We start from the raw sequence: 18,089 nt of genomic DNA, 5'->3' as shown, positions 1-18,089 counted from the left end.
GGAACGCGGTGCCGGGCCTTTCCATTGGCTGTCGCCGGGAGGCTGCCTGTGGGGGTTGAGGCGCGCGGATGGGCGGGGCGCCAAAGTCGCCTGAGCCAATGGGAACGCGCCAGGAAGGAGCCGAGGGGCTGGCAGGGCGTATTTGGGGGTGGAGCCGGGAGACTTTGGGGGTGGAGCCAGGAGCATGGGGGTGAGCAGGACTGACCTCTGAAGGGATGCATTTAAAGGGACCACCACACTCCCTTTTCAGTGCCTTCTGTCCATTGGAAGTAATGAAGGATGGGGTTAGCTTCTTTGGGGGCTCATAGATTTTAATCCCCTGGTCCAGTCCTTCTGAAACCTGGGTGGTTTTTTTTTTTCTGAGGAGAGGCCCCAGATATGCTGAAAATCTGGTGCTTCTACCTCAAAAAAAACAGAGGCCTCCCCAGATACCCCCAGATCAATTCTCCACTATACCCTATAAGGACTCATACTCCATAGGGTGTAATGGAGGGCACTGTGATAACCCTGGAGCAGAGGAGGGCCTCCAAACCAGGGTATCCCCTCCCCCTAACGGGACTGGCAACCCTGTGCCCCTTGGAGCCAGCTCAAGTGACCAGCTGGAGCAGGAAGCCCACCCAGTGGGCCCATCTGCTTTTGGAAAGGAAAACTTGCCGTTGTTATCGGTGGCCGAGGGAGCAGCAGGCAGAAGGCCCTCAGAGGGGAGACAACCCACCCCCATTCTAGTGGTGCTCTCTGCAGGCGGGCCAGCTGGCTTCTTTCCCCTCAGGTCCCGTCACTTTTGGCCTCCTTCACCCTCGTCGGAGACCAGGTCGTGCAGCAGCCGCCTCCTTCCTGACAACACCCCCAGTTCCCTGTGCCTGCCAAGGCACAAAAGGCTAGTTTGAAAACAACCTTCTCCGCTTATACAGTCCCCATAACTAACTAGCACAGCAAACACATCTGGGGGCCTTAGTGAACCGGGCATAACAGATTCTGAGCTTTCAGGAACCTGGCCTTCCTCTCTTCCTCCTGTGGGGTCAGAGGCAGAAGGGGGTGGTCCCAATGAAAAACTGCTGTGGCCTTAAGGGCACCTAGCTGATACGATTGCTTCACAATGCTGCAATGGCAACAATAGCTCTAAGTAGGGTTGCCAGTAAAACAAGAAAGACTCCAGCCTTTGCCTGCCTCTGGTTACAGCCATGTTCACCTGAATCCCAAACACCAACACTGATGAGTATATTTACACCCCTGGTCCAATACAAAAGCTGGGCCATCAGACATGACTAGCTACCTCCCCTGCCCGCCCCCCCAGGAATAAAAGCAGACTGCAGGGGCTGGGGGAACTGTCCCTTCAGAGGCTAGACTGACCAACCCCCCTTCCCCAACCATTTACACCTTGGATATGAACTCCTAGGCTTGGAGAATGGCAATTTGCACAGCCCGATAATTCACAAGCAGGTCGGCCCACTTCTCTTCCCTCTGCGGCAGCTCATCAACGGCTACTTCATCCTGCCCCTGCTTCCCTTCAGAGAAGAATTTCCCACACAGTGAGCACTGGAATGTCTATAAAAAATTTATTAGACCAAAAGTAAAGAGGTTACAGCCAGGGAACCAAATGCATTAAAAAGGGCTCAATTTCATTTTGTTCACTTTCCCCACTGTTTTGCAAAAATTGAATAAATACAGGTTAATGAAAAAGCTGTTTCCCATCAGACTGCAAGATGCCCCTGAAAGAAACTGGAAAACACCGATGACCTGGTTCATTTGTTAAATCTTTCACGACATGAACTTTGGCATATTTCTGTAAACAGGGAAGTGACCATCTGGTCTGAAGACACAAAACACAAAGCGTCCTAATTTTTGTTGCATCCCTCACCACAAAATACACTTTTTAAACAAGGCTGGCTACCAAGTAGATAATGCATCCCATCCCTTAAACAGTTGTTTCTACGGAGGACGTGAAACGAGGGAACAACCCAAAACATCACAGGTATATCTTAGATAAAAATATGGAGCAGAGGTCTATCAGTGGCTATTAGCCACAGTGTGTATATATGTGTGTGTGTGTGTATATGCTGACGTGTTGTTAACCTTGAAGGTCCTATATATTTTGGTTAATAAAGCCATTTCCCCCAAAATATATATAATTTTTTTGGCCACTGTGTGACACAAGAGTGTTGGACTGGATGAACCACTGGCCTGATCCAACAGGGCTTCTCTTATGTTCTTATATTATGCATGAGCACCACAGGAAACTTTAAAAAACCCCTTCCATTCAGTACAGAATCCTGCCTTAAACGCCAAGAGCAAGCCCCCTTCGCATAGCATCTATGGGATCCCCATCGATACACACCCAGAGAGACAGCTTCCTAGTTTTCAAAACAAGCTGTACTATCTGAAGTGATAGGAAGAAGCACCATTAAATTTGTGCCCAGGACAACATTCTTAAGGAGGAGGAAAGAACACGAGAAAAATATCTGGCCCCTTATTTGCTCTTTGCATGATTTGAGGGGAGAGAGAAAGAGAGAGGCAGGACCAAAGAGGAAGCAGCCGTTCCAAGCACATCTTGGCAGGTTCTCAGAAGGCCGGAGGCCTCCCTGCCCGTTTATATGCTGCCAAGCTCACTTAAGGTTTGCTCCAATGTTCGATGCAAGCTCAGGTTCTCTTCTTTTGCTTGGGCAACTTTTTCTGGTGAAAATGAATAAGAGAAATCATTTAAGAAAAGCCAGTTTCAGTACCCAGTACAACAGTACCCACTTCTGACTTGTACATTCCTCACCCCAGTTCTAGCCCCTTATCACCCTACTCCCCACATTTTCAAAGCACAACCCATTCTCCTTAATGACTTGATGCAGATCACTCTGAGGAAATATTTCCACCAAGAGTAGGAAGAGGAAGCCACATTGAATTTGTGTCCAAGACTCTAATTGGCCCGGGGGGCGGGGCCAAATAAGGAAGTATTTGGTTTCTGATTTGCTCTTTGTAAGATTTAGGTCTCTGGAATCAGTGGGAAAGTAACACACCCTTAGAAGAAACAGATGGGGAACAAGAAATCCCCCTGCCATTTTTGTACTAAGAAAGCCAGTCTGGTGTGCAAAAATCTGTCATTTGGAAATGGCTCTCATCTCAATTCTCAAAATGCAGAAGCAGATAAGTAAAAAACCCCCAAAACACCTCGATTTCAAGAACCCTCACATCTGTCAAGCCACATCTCACCAACTGAAGAACATTTGCTAAAATCTCATTTTCTGGTGTACAAGCAAGCGAGGGGGGCTCTTTCCTATTTATCACACAAAGTAAAAAGACACAAAACAGAAAAGAATCCAAGAAGAAAAGTGTTTTTTAATGTATACCAGTGTTTAAAAAGAAGAAGAAAAACTCAGGCAACTCAAGAATTACACAAAGAAAAAGAAAGCAGTGAATTCTTGCAGGACAGAAGAGCCACGCAAAGCCCCTCTGCCTCTCTACAAGGACGTCATATCATTGAGAGCGTGGTCCAGCTCCTCGCTGATGGCTTTGTACTTCAGCTTCTGAGCATACAGCTCGTCTGCCGTCCACGGAAGAGCAGAACGCGCAGCAGGGAAGGCCCCAGCGACAGGAGCAAGGCAAAGAACAAAGATGCCACAAAGTGAGAGAAGAGACAGGGGAAAGGAAAGAGAGAAAAGGAGATTCAATACCACCACTCGTTTCAAAACGCTGCGTCCTGAAATCTTCACTTACACTTGTGCAATGGAAACATATTTCAGAAGAATGGGGAAGAGAGAGCAGTTAAGACCCTGCAAGTTAAGGCCATTGCTGGACTACAGCTGTGAGGGAAGCAGGGGATTATCTGCAGCTTCACTTCAAGACAACTCTAGATACAAGCAGCAAAATCGCTGCCATGGCCCTTTATGGCAGGCAACTAAATGGTTCTGGAGACACAACCACTGCTAAATATATTGGCCTCCCTTCATTGCCCTCCAAGAGCTTCCACAGCTACATCATTTTGTAGCCAGAAATCTGGTGACATTTGACAGACTGCAAGACTGCATTCAAAGACCTCCTTCCATTCCACATTACCTTCTAGATCGTCGATCGTCTTTTCCAGTTTTGCAACAGTTCTTTCTGCAAACTCGGCCCGGGTTTCAGCCTAAAGAAAGTATCGAAACGAGGGGAAAGCTTGTGCTGCTACTAGTCAGAGAAAACCCCTGAAATGAGAACCAGACACCCAAACTGCCTCACCTCCTTCAGTTTGTCAGTGAGAAGTTTGATTTCCTCCTCATACTTGTCCTCTTTTTCGGAGTACTACAAAGAGAGATGGAAAGAAGATGTGCAATCAGGAGCCAGTAAGGGAACCTTTAGAGAGCTCCTTGCAAACTCCAGTGGGCGTGGAATCCCGGCTTCCTAGTGCCTCATCCCCATGCATCTGGCTTCCAACTCAAGGCTTGAAACTTCCCACATTGTAGAGGATTAGAGGAGATGGACAGACAATCCATTTGCTTGTTGATTCTGCCAGCAGCAAAGGAGAACTCACTGCACCGCCCGCCCGAGTCATTTGCATGATGTGAACGCACAAAGGAAATGTCTGCACATTCACTCCTCCCCGCGACCCACCAGGAGCCTGTGTGTGGACACTTCCTCTGCCCGCTGACACCTCGAAGATCCAGCCAGCAGGCTCCTGCCCCTCTCCCTCCCTGCTGCTTATGTAAGACTACGAGCTCTGCAGCCGCTGCTGCTCCTGGGGCTGTCAAGAGAGACTCTTGCCATTAGTTTGGGAGTGCTTTCACTTTCCACTGTCTCTGCTTTGCACTGCTCCTCTCTGTGTAATGAGTGAAGCATTCCTTCTGCCTAGTCTTGGGGATGGCCAAGGTCGTCTCTGTCTGATTATGCTTGTACCTGCAAGGGGCCTGGGAAAGAACTACTGGGGGAGGGATTGCTTGCTCACGCCTTGGGTTTGAATGGGTAAAGGTTTAGTCCTGAACTATAGGTAGAGGGCATTTGCTCGCCACAGCCAGTTTTCACAAGGACCATCTTGCTCTGATCCGTCATGTATCAATAAACAGCCATTCTTGCAGTGGACTGTTGTTGATCATTGAACTGTTGCGGACTTGACAAGGACAAGCATCTGTCCTTTAGGGTATCTGAACTCATGGCTTAAGGTAGGACAGAATCCTTCTTTATGTTTCTGTGTAAATGGGAAAGAACAAAGGCCCTACTTGTTTATTCTCTTCATTTGATGATATTGGATTTATATCCCGCCCTCCACTCCGAATCTCAGAGCGGCTCACAATCTCCTTTCCCTTCCTCCCCCACAACAGACACCCTGTGAGGTAGGGGGGTTGAGAGGGCTCTCCCAGAAGCTGCCCTTTCAAGGACAGAGTCTCAGAGTGGCCTACAATCTCCTTTCCCTTCCTCCCCGACAACAGACACCCTGTGAGGTGGGTGGGGCTGAGAGAGCTTTCCAAGAGGCTGCCCTTTCAAGGACGGGGTCTCAGAGCGGCCTGCAATCTCCTTTCCCTTCCTCCCCCACAACAGACACCCTGTGAGGTGCGTGGGGCTGGAGAGGGCTCTCACAGCAGCTGCCCTTTCAAGGACAGAGTCTCAGAGCGGCCTACAATCTCCTTTCCCTTCCTCCCCCACAATAGACACCCTGTGAGGCAGGTGGGGCTGAGAGAGCTCTCCCAGAAGCTGCCCTTTCAAGGGCAGTCTCACAGCAGCCTACAAACTCCTTTCCCTTTCTCCCCCGCAACAGACACCCTGTGAGGCGGGTGAGGCTGAGAGGACTTTTGCAGCACCTGCCCTTTCAAGGAGAGACTCAGTGGCCTATAATCTTTCCCTTCTTCCTGCACAGCAGACACCCTGTGAGGTGGGTGGGGCTGAGAGAGCTCTACAAGAAGCTGCCCTTTCAAGGACAGAGTCTCAGAGTGGCCTACAATCTCCTTTCCCTTCTTCCCCCACAACAGACACTCTGTGAGGCGGGTGGGGCTGAGAGAGCTCTTCCAGAAGCTGCCCTTTCAAGGACAGAGTTTCAAAGCGACCTACAATCTCCTTTCCCTTCCTCTCCCACAACAGACACCCTGTGTGGTGGGTGGGGCTGAGAGGACTCTCCCAGAAGCTGCCCTTTCAAGGACAGAGTCTCAGAGCGGCCCACAATCTCCTTTCCCTTTCTCCACCCCAACAGATACCCTGTGAGGTGGGTGGGGCTGAGAGAGCTCTCCCAGAAGCTGCCCTTTCAAGGACAACTCTGCAAGAGCTATGGCTGACCCAGGGCCATTCCAGCAGGTGCAAGTGGAGGAGTGGGGAATCAAACGCAGGTTTCTCAGATAAGAGTCTGTACGCTTAACCACGGCACCAAACTGGGTCTCCCAACTTTTATACCCAACTTTTCTCCCCAATGGCTTACAACCCTCTCTCGTTTATTTCATATCAAATAGTGGTTGCGCGAGGAAACTGTCTGTGGGGCTCTGCAGCCACAGTGAGATGGCACTGGAACGACACCACAACCACATGAGATGAAGCTACCTGACCCCTGCTTGGACCCGACCTGGGCCCTGAACAAAGTGCCAAGAGTCCCTCGCAGAAAAGCAACGCACCCACCAGATGCTGGACATGGAAGGACATCTGGACTTGGCCTGGAGAGCTGACAGGAAGGTTCCCCATCAGCTACCGGGGGGGGGGGGAGAGGGCAGAAGTTGCCTGGGCCTTTTGGGCAAGCCACAAATGCTCCGCTGGGTGGTGGCAAGATCTCTGCAGCCACCCACCTTCTCAGATTGAGCTTCCAGAGACTTCAGGTTATTGGTGACGTTCTTCAGCTCTTCTTCCAGGTCGCTGCATTTCCTGCTCAGAGACAAAGGCCGGAGGAGAGAGTCCCGTCAGGACGGTGCCCCGTTGCCATTTCACAGGCCTACCCTGACCCTGAGCGCAGAGGCCTCTGCCGCTCCCCCAGGCAGCTCAGCCCAGCGAGCATCCTGGACGCCACCTGTCACCGTCAACAGCCTTCCCTCGGGCGACCTGATGCGCTACAGCAGCCCTTTGGACTGCAGCCCCAGGAGGTGGTGCTCGGAGCCCCTCAACAGACCCCTCCGTGGGTCAGCTGGGCAGGAATCAGTTCTGGAGCTGCTGTGGGAGGCCCGGAGGGACTTCTTCTGCAGGGCAGGGGGATGCTTTGCCCCCCCAGTTCCGGAAGGGCAGAGGGACCCAGGCCCTGCCCCCTCCAGCCCCGCACTCACGCCTCGGAGACTTCCGCTCGCTCTTCTGCCCTCTCCAGCTCGCCCTCCAGAATGACCAGCTTGCGGGCAACCTGCAAGGAGAGCGGCGGGCGGCCTGGTCACTCTCCCCGGGCCGGAGGGCTCCCCCCCGGGGCTGGCTGGCTCGCTCTCCTCCCCCCCCCCCCCCAGGCCGGCCGGGCACCTCCTCGTATTTGCGGTCGGCCTCCTCGGCGATGTGTTTGGCCTCCTTGAGCTGCATCTCCTGGATCTCCATCTTCTCCTCGTCCTTCATGGCGCGGTTCTCGATCACCTTCATGCCCCTGCAGCGGCGGAGAGGGCCAGTGGGTGGGCTCGGCCCGGGCCCGGCAGCTCCCTGCGCCCCTCCGCCCGCCCCGCCAAGGCCGGGGGCGCCCACCTCTCGCTCTCGTCCGCCGCCTTCTCGGCCTCCTCGAGCTTCTGCAGGGCGGTGGCGAGGCGCTCCTGCGCGCGGTCCAGCTCCTCCTCCACCAGCTGGATGCGCCGGTTCAGCGCCGCCACCTCCCCTTCGGCCTGCGCCCCCCGACGGCCAGAGAGGGAGAGAGAGACAGGAGGAGGTCAAGGAGGGAGAAGCAGAGCGCCGCGGCCCGCCTGCCTTTCTGGCGCAGCTCCCGCTCGTGGTGGCGCTCGCCGGCCTCCCGCTGCACCGCCTGCAGCCACCACCAGCCCTCCATCGCGGCGCCCCCCTCGCCTGGGCCCGGCGGCACGTGGCCCGGCTCCGCAGGGCGGGAAGGGGAGGGGAGGCGGGGCTCTGACAGCCCCAGCGCTGGAGCCGCCTGCCCGGCAGGAGGGCCGGCCGGCTGGGCACCCTCGCCCTGCGCCACAAGCAGCCCCGCAGTCGCCTTTGCGCGCCGCACTCCTGCCCCGGCCGCCAAGGACGTCGAGGGCTCCAGCCTCCCCCCCGCCAGGCCTACGTCGGGCGGGCCCTGGAAGCCGGGCCTGGTGGCTTCTCTGCTGCCAGCTGGGCCTCTGGGCAGGCACAGGCCAGGTTGCATCCGGAGCCTTCTAAGGCAGAAAGCGGGAGGATCCGCGAAGAGGAAACTGGGTTCACGTTCCTGCGGCCCTGCGAAGTGGGGCGTTCCTGGGTTTGGGGCTGCAGACCAAGGCACGGCCCACAATAGGATGGTGCTTTGGTTGCCAGGCAGAAACCACCGCAATGATGAGGATTTGCTTCCCCCCCCCCCACTCCCTCTTCCGGGCAACTCTGGCGCGGCCCCAGTCTGGAGTCACTGGGCTTGGGAGGAAAACTTAGGGCCTGGCCCCATCTCCCCCCCCCTCCCGCCAAGAAGCTCACCAGGCCCCTCCCCCTGCCCGAAGCCCCTCCCCCAGCTGCCACCCACGTCCGTCGCCTTTATTTCCGCCTGCTCCAGTTTCTCCTGGGCATCTTTCAGGGCTTCCGAGTACTTGTCCAGCTCGTCCTCCGTGCCTTTCAGCTTCTTCTGCAGAGCCACCAGCTCATCTTCCACCTGCCCAGAGAGGAGCTACCGTCAGGGAAGGAGGGCTGCTGTGGGGAGAAAGATCCAGTTCCCCCCCCAGCCCCACGATGCCCTGAGGAGCTCAAGCTCCGCAGTTCCACCACCACGCTCCCTTTTGGAGCCATTTATCCATCCTCCCAGTGCTTTGTCCTGCCTCCCTGTGCCTCCCCCCCCCCCCCACGGCCAGGCCTGTGGGCAGCCCAGTTTCAGCGTCCTGCACAGAACAGCTGCAGGGGGGGGCTCCCAAGGCATGACAAGGCAGGGACCCTCCTCGTGTGCAGGAGACAGACAAACGGCTGCGTTGCGCTCTCCTCACCTGGCACCTCAGGAGTCGCGGCCAGTCCCAGAGGGCCCCAACAGCTCCCCTGGCCTTGAACCTGAGTGGAACCTCGGCAGGCCAGTGATAGCCGTCCTCCGCCATGCCTCCCCCAGTCACCTTCATTTGGAGCCCCTTCTCAGCATCTGCTCCAGGGGACTGCAATTTGTTTGGCCCGCCATGCAGTTTCTGCTCTAAACCCAAGGCCTGGGACCTTCTGCACCCAAGGCTCTGGAAATCCATTGCGTGACACCCTCTCCCAGGTGCATCTGGCTGGGGTTCTCCAGCTCTTTGTGGCATATGGCTTCCACCAGGAGGGGAGGTCTGTGAGGGGGAGTACCCCTTGCAAGGGTTTCCACAGCCCCACGCCTGTCTGGCCTTGCTTCCCTGCACCCTGTGACTGCCCAGTGGCCTCTTGTTGCAGGCCTCCTCCCCACCCACCCCCTGCATGCCCAGCCAGGCGAGGGGCCAGAGAACCCATCCCGTTCGCTGTTGCTGGGCCAAGGGGGGGGGGCTTCACTTGCTGACCAGCCGCCTCTTTCTTGGAATCCAGACCACACCTCTGGTTTGCCTTCCTTCCCCAGAGATGGGATTGTCTTTGGGGAAGGTGTCGTTGTGGGTTCCCTGGCTGACACTGCACTGTGTGCAGTTGGATGAACATATGAAGCTGCCTTCTACTCAGTCAGACCCTCCTGGGTCCCTCACAGTCAGTCTTGTCTACTCAGACTGGCAGCAGCTCTCCAGGGTCTCAAGCGGAGGTTTTTCTTGCCTACTTGCCTGGGCCTTCTACTGAATCAGACCCCCTGGGTCCCTCAAAGTCAGTCTTGTCTACTCAGACTGGCAGCAACTCTCCAGGGTCTCAAGCGGAGGTTTTTCACACCTACTTGCCTGGACCCTTTTTAGTTGGAGATGCCGGGGATTGAACCTGGGACCTTCTGCTCTACCACTGAGCCACCGTCCCTCCCCTAAAGAGAAACAAATTGAACCTATGAAGCTGCTTTCTACTGAATCAGACACCCCTGGGTCCATTCTAGTCAGTATTGTCTAAGACTGGCAGCGGCTCTCCAGGGTCTCAAGAGGAGGTTTTTCACGCCTGCTTGCCTGGACCTTTTTGAGTTGGAGATGCCAGGGATTGAACCTGGGACCTTTTGCTTACCAAGCAGATGCTCTGCCACTGAGCCAAGAATGCCATCTCTTTTTTTGTTTGCAGGGATATGGTCTTCAGCTTGCTGGGACAGGCCACTGGGGGTGCCTCTGGTTGCTAGCATGAGGCTACTGTGGCTGGAGCAGCCATGCCCCCACCTGTGAGTCCACCCAGCCAAAGGGCCCACAGAGCTTTGACACACCCCCCGCCCGGGTTCTACTGCTGATGCCCACACCCCCTGCCTCCCTGAGACTAGAGGGGCCCCTCGTTCATTCCTGCCTGCCTTCTGGGGCTCTGCAGATGGATGGCCATATTTGGGGGGAAGAGTGGGGGATGTCAGTGGGGCAGCTGTGTGCCCTTTCAGGCCCCCACAGTGCGGGGGGGGGGGAGGCATCGGTCTCCCTGATAGGTGGGAGGGCGACAGGACAGCGACTCAAGCCAGAATCCCACCCCCCCAGGCTGGGGTCAGAGTGACAGCTCCTCTAAGGACTCCATGTTAACAACACAGCAAGAATGAAGAAACGGGTCACTACAGGCAGAAACCCAAAATGGGGATGATGTAAGAGAAGTCCCTGCGCCGTTCCTTTTTCACAAGTGTTATTCCAATAAATATCATTCCTACTTACAGCGTTGAATTTGAATCTGCTTGGATTTCATCTTTAAATAATACTTTATTCATTCTTCCTAATCCAACAATTCGGATCCAGTTTTGTGCTTGTTCTTACAAGGGGCACCTAAATTAACACGGGGCAGCTCCCCAGTTTTGCTTGCTGTATAAGTCAGCATAACACCCGAACTCAGGCCAGGTTCTCTTTAGGGCCCAGGGACAAGGGCCGAGTCCCACTTTCCCCAGAAAAGCCAGACCAGCCTTGTGAATCAGGCAAGCCCCATCCTCCAGAGAGGCTCTGGACCCACCCAGGGGTCTTCTCCCCTTACAGCTAATGTCACCCTCTGCCCTCCCTCCCCTCAGACTTCAGGATGGAAACCCACTGCCTGTCCTCGTGGGGAGGGCAGAATCCTGGGGGGTGGCCCCTTGGAGGAGGCAGAGGAGCTGCAGCCAAGGGGGGGGGGCTGGCTGACCGCCCCCACTTCCGTCTCCTCCCACAGGGCTAGCCCCCTCCCCTCCCCCAACCATCCATGCTCAAGTGGGGAAAGGGGCTCTTCCCCCCGCCTTCCCAACGGAGAAGACCCACTTGCTGAGTGTCACTTAGGGTTGCAAACTCTAGGTTGGGAATAGGGTTGCCACCAGGTCCAGTTCAAGAAATATCTGGGGACTTTGGGGGTGGAGCCAGGAGCAAGGTTGTGACAAGCATCATTGAACTCCAAAGGGACCGCGCACCTTTTCAACGCTTTCCCTCCGTTTGGAAATAATGAAGGAGAGGGGCACCTTCTTTGGGGGCTCATAGAACTGGACCCCCTAATCCAATCCTTTTGAAACTTGGAGGGTATTTTGGGGAGAGGCACCAGATGCTATGCTGAAAATTTGGTGCCTCTACCTCAAAAAACAGCCCCCCCCAGATATCCACAGATCAATTTTCCATTCTACCCTCTGGGAATCGGTCTCCATTGGGAATAATGGCGTGCCAAGCAGACATTTCCCTCCCCCCCTGCTTTCTGATGACCCTGAAGCGGGGGGAGGGGGCGGCCTCCAACCCAGGGGATCCCCTGCCCCCACCTGGGGATTGGCAACCCTAGTTGGGGAATTCATGGAGCTTTGTGGGGGGGGACTAGGGAGGGCAGGGACCTCAGCGGGGTGGGTGGGATAAGACCACCAAGAGTCCACCCTCCATAGCAGCCCTTTTCTCTCTCATTTGGAGATCAGTTGTAATTCCAGGAGACGTCCAGGTCCCACCTGGAGGTTGGCAACTAGCAAGCTGCAGGGGCTCCTATGCTTTCCCTTCTCTCTTTCTTTCCCAGGCTCTGCTCGCAGCCGGTGGAGGGGGGGGGGGCTGGCCAGCCTCTGTTGCGCCAGGGGATCGCCAAAGTCCCGCAGGGCAGGGGCTGCGGTGGGGCTGCTGCGTGCCTTCACCCGAACTCAGGGCCCAGCCATGCTCCTCCCTCCTTCCCTGCCCACACCAGAAGGACCCAGGGAGCCACTGGGACAAAGCTTCCCTTAAGAACCGGGCCAGCTGCCCTCTGCGATCCTGACCCCCGTGGGGAGTGGGGCTGGCTGAGGGGTCTTCTTGAACCTGCAGGGCTTACCTGAGAGCGTGGCTGGATCTGGGCCTGCTGTCACCTGGGAGGGACCCGCCTCTCTGACACCCCCACCCTTGGCTGGGCAAACCTGAGGGGTTTCTGAGGGGACGTTTCTGCCCCCGTGTGGTCCCACCTGCCCGGAGTGGCAAGAAGGAAGCAAGAGGGCAGGGTGAGGAGTCTGGGAAGGAACCAAAGGAAGAGCAAATGGAAGCTACTGAATGATGTCAGAGGGAGAAAAGGAGGATACTTGATCCCCACCCTCAGTCCCTGCACAGGGAAGCGCTCCGTGGGGGGGGGGGGACGTGTGACCCAGGCCAAGCTCCTGAGCCACCCCACCCCCCGTTTGGCTTGTAGAAAAAGAAGAAGATATTGGTTTTATATCCCACCCTCCACTCCAAAGAGTCTCAGAGTGGCTCACAATCTCCTTTATCTCCCTCTCCCACAACAGACACCCTGTGAGGTGGGTGGGGCTGAGAGAGCTCTCCCAGAAGTTGCCCTTTCAAGGGCAGAGTCTCAGAGCAGCCTACAATCTCCTTTCCCTTCCTCCCCTACAACAGACACCCTGTGAGGTGGGTGGGGCTGGAGAGGCCTCTCACAGCAGCTGCCCTTTCAAGGACAACCTCTGCCAGAGCTATGGCTGACCCAAGGCCATTCCAGCAGGTGCAAGTGGAGGAGTGGGGAATCAAACCCGGTTCTCCCAGATAAGAGTCCGCACACTTAACCACTACACCAAACTGGCTCTCTATTAGAGCTCTGGCTGACCCAAGGCCATGCTAGCAGGTGCAAGTGGAGGAGTGGGGAATCAAACCCAGTTCTCCCAGATAAGAGTCTGCACACTTCACCACTACACCAAACTGGCTCTCCAGAGGAGATGATGGAGGGGAGGTGGTCCACGAAGGGGAGGAGAGCAGCCACCGGCACAGAAGATGAGGCAGGCATCCCCACCCCCACTCCTCCCCCTGCACCCGGGAGGAGGAGGCGGCCCTGCCTTCCGTGATAGTTGGGGTACACCTGCAGAGGGGTGGGGATGCTAGAAGCCCAGGCGCAGGGCAGGTGAGCGAGTGCCCCGCAGGGCCTGCCCAGGGAAGCTGGGCAGCAGAGCCCCCAGGGCTAACTAGAGGCTTTTGGGTGGACCCCCCACTGCCCCAGAGGGGAAGGTGCCAGGCTGCTGCAGGGCAGGGCAGGGCTGCCAATGGCCCTGTGTGGCGCATCGTCCCTCCTTCCTGTGTGACCCAAGCAGACACTTGAGCAGCTGGTCTTGGAGAACCATTTGGCCGCCTCAGCCCCTCCCCCAATCCGGGTGCTGGGCAGGCTACCCCATCTGAACTCTGCACAGGCTTCTAGGCAAGGACCTCTGCCCCCCCCTCACCTGCTTGCACTTGTCCTCTGCGGCCTTCTTGTCGGCCTCGGCCTGCTCGGCCCGGTCAATGGCGTTCTCCTTGTCCAGCTTCAGCATCTGCATCTTCTTCTTGATGGCCTCCATCGTGGCAGCCGCGGCGTCTCTCTAACGGGGGGCTGAGCAGCTCCTTGGTGAAGGGGCAGAGGAGTGGACAGCCCGGGCAGCTTTAAACTCTGGCTGAGCCTGCCTGGGTGTCTCTGGTGGCTGCCACCTCCCTTGCAGCACCCCCTCCCTCCCCCAACTGTGGCAGGCCAACCTTTCTCAGAGATAAGCTGGAAGAGGCTCACAAGTGGGGGGGATCTGTAGCCCCTGCTCAACACCTTATTTGGGGCTGTGCTTCTTTCAAGAGAGAAAAGGACTGTTTCCATTTTTAACTCCCCAGCAGAGGCAGAAGTGAATGACTGGCCAGGAGACAACACCCCCCCCATCCCCCCAGCCATGGCCAAGCAGGGAAATGGAAGCCTCGGCTTCCACAGGAAGTGACCAGCCTCTTCCAAAGACAGCAGGAAGAAGCAACACCAAGCTGCGGGGGGCGCGCGGGGGGGGGGGAGATGTAGAGCCAACAAGAAGCCTGTGCTGATGTTATTTCCACAAAACAATGGGGACAAGTAGAACTATGGCTCTTGCTAATGAGGACGAATAAGAATCAGGCTGGGTATTTTTAATGTTTGAGTGTTTTTGAGTTGCCCCATTCCCAATTAAAGGATAACTTCCCAGGGGTCTCTCTATTCATTTCTTAAAGAGAGTTTGGTGTAGTGGTTAAGTGCACAGACTCTTATCTGGGAGAATGGGGTTTGATTCCACACTCCTCCACTTCCTCCTATTGGAATGGCCTTGGGTCAGCCAGAGCTCTCGCAGGAGTTGTCCTTGAAAGGGCAGCTACTGGGGGAGCTCTCTCAGCCCCACCCACCTCACAGGGTGTCTGGTGTGGGGGGAAAAGATAAAGGAGATTGTAGGCTGCTCTGAGACTCTGCCCTTGAAATGGCAGCTTCTGGGGGAGTTCTCTCAGCCCCATCCACCTCACAGGGTGTCTGGTGTGGGGGGAGAAGATAAAGGAGATTGTATGCCGCTCTGAGACTCTGCCCTTGAAATGGCAGCTTCTGGAGAGCTCTCTCAGCCCCATCCACCTCACAGGGTGTCTGGTGTGGGGGGGAAAGATAAAAGAGATTGTAGGCCGCTCTGAGACTCTGCCCTTGAAATGGCAGCTTCTGGGGGAGCTCTCTCAGCCCCACCCACCTCACAGGGTGTCTGGTGTGGGGGGAGAAGATAAAAGAGATTGTAGGCCGCTCTGAGACTCTGCCCTTGAAATGGCAGCTTCTGGGGAGCTCTCTCAGCCCCATCCACCTCACAGGGTGTCTGGTGTGGAGTGAGAAGATATAGGAGATTGTAAGCCGCTCTGAGTCTCTGATTCAGAGAGAAGAGTGGAGTATAAATCTGCAATTCTTCTTCTTTTAAACCTCTGAGGACACAGCAAGTAGCAGAAAGTCCAACTGAATCTTCACCCCCCCCCGCCCCCCATCATCCAGCAGAGAACCTGCCCAACTCACAACTACAAAGAGTACCACTGGGAGGGGGGCTTGCTCTGGTACCTCTGAGGGGGGGGGTGTTGAGTCGAAGGTCTCCTTTTCCTCCCCCAGGACACCCTCATATTCCAGCACTACGCTGAGCGAGTGAGAATCCTCCGGCAGGCCTCAGCCAGACAGGGGCGTCGAGGGCACTTTGGTCCAGTCCAGCAGGTCACTCTGATGTCTGGCCGCCTTTTGCAGCTTTCTGCACCAGGGAAGGAAGGAGAAGGACTTTTCCAAACCGCTTGGGCCAGCTGAGCACTGCCGGCCCTGTGGCTGCCATTTGCCTCCTCCTGCTCCACCCCCCCCCCCCGGAAGCTGGGGCCAGCCCACCCTCCCTTGGTCCTAGCGTGGACAGCGGCAGGCATAGGGTTGCCAATCCCCAGGTGGGGGCAGGGGATCCCCCGGTTTGGAGGCCCTCCCCCCGCTTCAGGGTCGTCAGAAAGCGGGGGGAGGGGAGAGAAATGTCTGCTGGAAACTCTGTTATTCCCTATGGAGATTTATTCCCATAGAAAATCATGGAGAATTGATCCACAGGTATCTGGGGCTCTGGGGGGGCTGTTTTGGGGGGTAGAGGCACCAGACTTTCAGTATAGCATCTAGTGCCTCTCCCCAAAATACCCCCCACGTTTCAAAAAGATTGGACCAGGGGGTCCATATCTATGAGCCCCAAAAGAAGGTGCCCCTATCCTTCATGATTTCCTATGGAAGGAAGGCATTGAAAAGGTGTGCTGTCCCTTTAAATGTGATGGCCAGAACTCCCTTTGGAATTCAATTATGCTTGTCACAGCCTTGATCTTGGCTCCACCCCTAATTTCTCCTGGCTCACCCCCAAAGTCTCCTGGCTCCACCCCCAAAGCCCCCAGATATTTTTTGAATTGGACTTGGCAACCCTAGGCAGGCACGAGGGGCAATCGTGGCTCCTTCACGGCAGACTACCAACCCGTTCCCAGCGTTTCCTGCATCTGCCCAGCTCCACCAAGGCCGAAGAGAGAAGACTTTGTAGCCCCAACCAACAAACTCTGCAGCTCCTGGGCAGATGACTCCAGGCCAGGCCAAAAGAAGGCTGCCTTCCCAGGATACATCAGCCACTAGCGGGCCTTGGGGATAAGGCTGGGGTCGACCTACGGAGAGCTGTTCTGTGGCTAGTGATGAGTCACTACAGGCGACAGCCACCCCCAGGGCTGGCAGCGGAATGCCTCTGAAGGTCAAATGCAGGGAGGGGGGGCTGGTTGCCAGGCCTGCTTGGGGCAACTCACTCCTGGAAACATCCTCGGGTCAAAGGTCACTGCCAGGGGTGGGATTCTAGCAGGAGTTCCTTTGCATATTAGGCCACGCACTCCTGATGGAGCCAATCCTCCAAGAGCTTACAGAGCTCTTAATACAGGGCCTGCTGTAAGCTCCTGGAGGACTGGCTACATCAGGGAGGTGTGGCCTAATATGCAAAGGAGCTCCTGCTAGAATCCCACCCCTGGTCACTGCGATCCAGCAGGGCAACGCTTGTGTTCTTAATCCCTAATCTCCCCTCGCAGTGTGTGTAGAAAGTGTCGTCAGAGGGTTTTCAAAAGTTCAGCCACAGCCATACCAGCCTGAACTCTTATGATGTGCAAAGCCATTGTTACAAGCAAGGATTCCTTGGAGCATACACAGAGTGCCCCAAGAGTAAGCAGTCAAAGGCCACTCTGAAGACAAAGGGCTTGCATGTCCTAACATGAAGCACTTTGCAGAAGCGGACCCTGGCATATGGGTAGGTTGTAAACCCGCAGCCCACTTTTGTCCCCGGGAAAGAACTGCACATTTCTCAGCCCCTCAAAAACAACGGGGATCCCTAGAGCCCCTGTGCTGTGTTGCAGCTGGACGCACCATTCTGATCGCAACAGGTGCCGACGAAGGGACAGGTTACAGAAGCGGAGCATGGAAAGGACGCGCGGCGGAAACTGGATCCGTCCCACAGGAAAGGGGGAGACGGTGGCCTAAAGCCTTGTAAGGCAAAGTCGGCACCAACATCAAGGGAATTGTGCAGGGCCCCTTTGGCAGTGGGGAAGTGACAGCCAGCAGGAGATAAAGAGGAGTGTTGGCTGCTGGAAACCAGGCCTGGGGAGGAGAGAAGGAGGGGGGAGCAGCCAGCAGGACAGGACAGGAATCCCAAATGTGCCACTCAGGGACCGCCTCTCTCCATATGTCCCCCAGAGAGCACTGCGCTCCAGTTCACAAAATCTCTTGGAAATCCCTGGGCCCAAAGAGGCCAAACTTAAAATGACCAGGGAGCTGCCCTTCTCTATAAAAGCCCCCCAATGGTGGAATCAGCTGCTGGAGGAGGTGCGGGACCTCAATCAGTTCCGCAGGGCCTGCAAAACTGCCCTCTTCCAAGAAGCCTTTAAGATGTAACCAGAATAAATATTATGCTGCCGGATAAATAGCACCACTGTATTGTTTTAACTTTTTATTATTAATTTATGTTTGTACTTATACTGTTATTGATTTTATCTGTTATTGTGATATCACGATTTCGTATCATGTTCTGTAAGCCGCCCTGAGCCTGCCTTGGCGGGGAGGGCAGGGTATAAATAAAAATGTACTTACTTACTTACTTACCCATTCCCGAATGGGCTCTGAGTGGATACTAGGGTTACCAATCCCCAGGTGGGGATCCCTTGGTTTGGAGGCCCTCCCCCCGCTTCAGGGTCGTCAGAAAGCGGGGGGAGGGGAAGGAAATGTCTGCTGGGAACTCTATTATTCCCTATGGAGATTTATTCCCATAGAAAATCATTGAGAATTGATCCACGGGT

General features: G+C 55.6%; 1 protein-coding gene across 2 annotated transcripts; it reads right to left on the bottom strand.

The window, feature by feature from the left end:
• Positions 1-1,543: 1,543 nt before the first annotated feature.
• TPM4 (tropomyosin 4) lies at positions 1,544-13,833 on the bottom strand. 2 transcript variants are annotated; one of them, XM_060232739.1, is made up of 9 exons: positions 13,706-13,833; positions 8,546-8,671; positions 7,585-7,718; positions 7,372-7,489; positions 7,191-7,261; positions 6,723-6,798; positions 4,204-4,266; positions 4,042-4,111; positions 1,544-2,670 (listed from the first exon to the last, which is right to left on the bottom strand). In XM_060232739.1, exons 1-9 carry the CDS (start codon positions 13,817-13,819, stop codon positions 2,588-2,590), a joined length of 855 nt encoding a protein of 284 aa, XP_060088722.1. In that variant the 5' UTR covers positions 13,820-13,833; the 3' UTR covers positions 1,544-2,587. The 2 variants fall into 2 exon arrangements, with proteins under 2 accessions (XP_060088722.1, XP_060088721.1); XM_060232738.1 differs by lacking the exon at positions 1,544-2,670 and adding an exon at positions 3,305-3,529.
• Between the last annotated feature and the right edge of the window lie 4,256 nt (positions 13,834-18,089).

The sequence above is a fragment of the Heteronotia binoei genome, chromosome 2 (assembly GCF_032191835.1).
Source record: "Heteronotia binoei isolate CCM8104 ecotype False Entrance Well chromosome 2, APGP_CSIRO_Hbin_v1, whole genome shotgun sequence".
In the NCBI taxonomy this organism is placed as follows: domain Eukaryota; kingdom Metazoa; phylum Chordata; class Lepidosauria; order Squamata; family Gekkonidae; genus Heteronotia; species Heteronotia binoei.
The sequence above is the reverse complement of the archived record's forward strand: the minus strand, read 5'-3'. Positions and strand labels throughout refer to the sequence as shown.

What these genes read in the sequence shown, in the direction of transcription:
- TPM4 (XM_060232739.1), bottom strand. Translation starts at nt 13,819, where the DNA reads ATGGAGGCCATCAAGAAGAAGATGCAGATGCTGAAGCTGGACAAGGAG. An exon ending in CCGACCGCAAATACGAGGAG is followed by an intron (nt 7,262 to 7,371) that starts GTGCCCGGCCGG and finishes CTCTCCTTGCAG; the next exon opens with GTTGCCCGCAAGCTGGTCAT. An exon ending in GACGATCGACGATCTAGAAG is followed by an intron (nt 2,671 to 4,041) that starts GTAATGTGGAAT and finishes CATTTTCACCAG; the next exon opens with AAAAAGTTGCCCAAGCAAAA.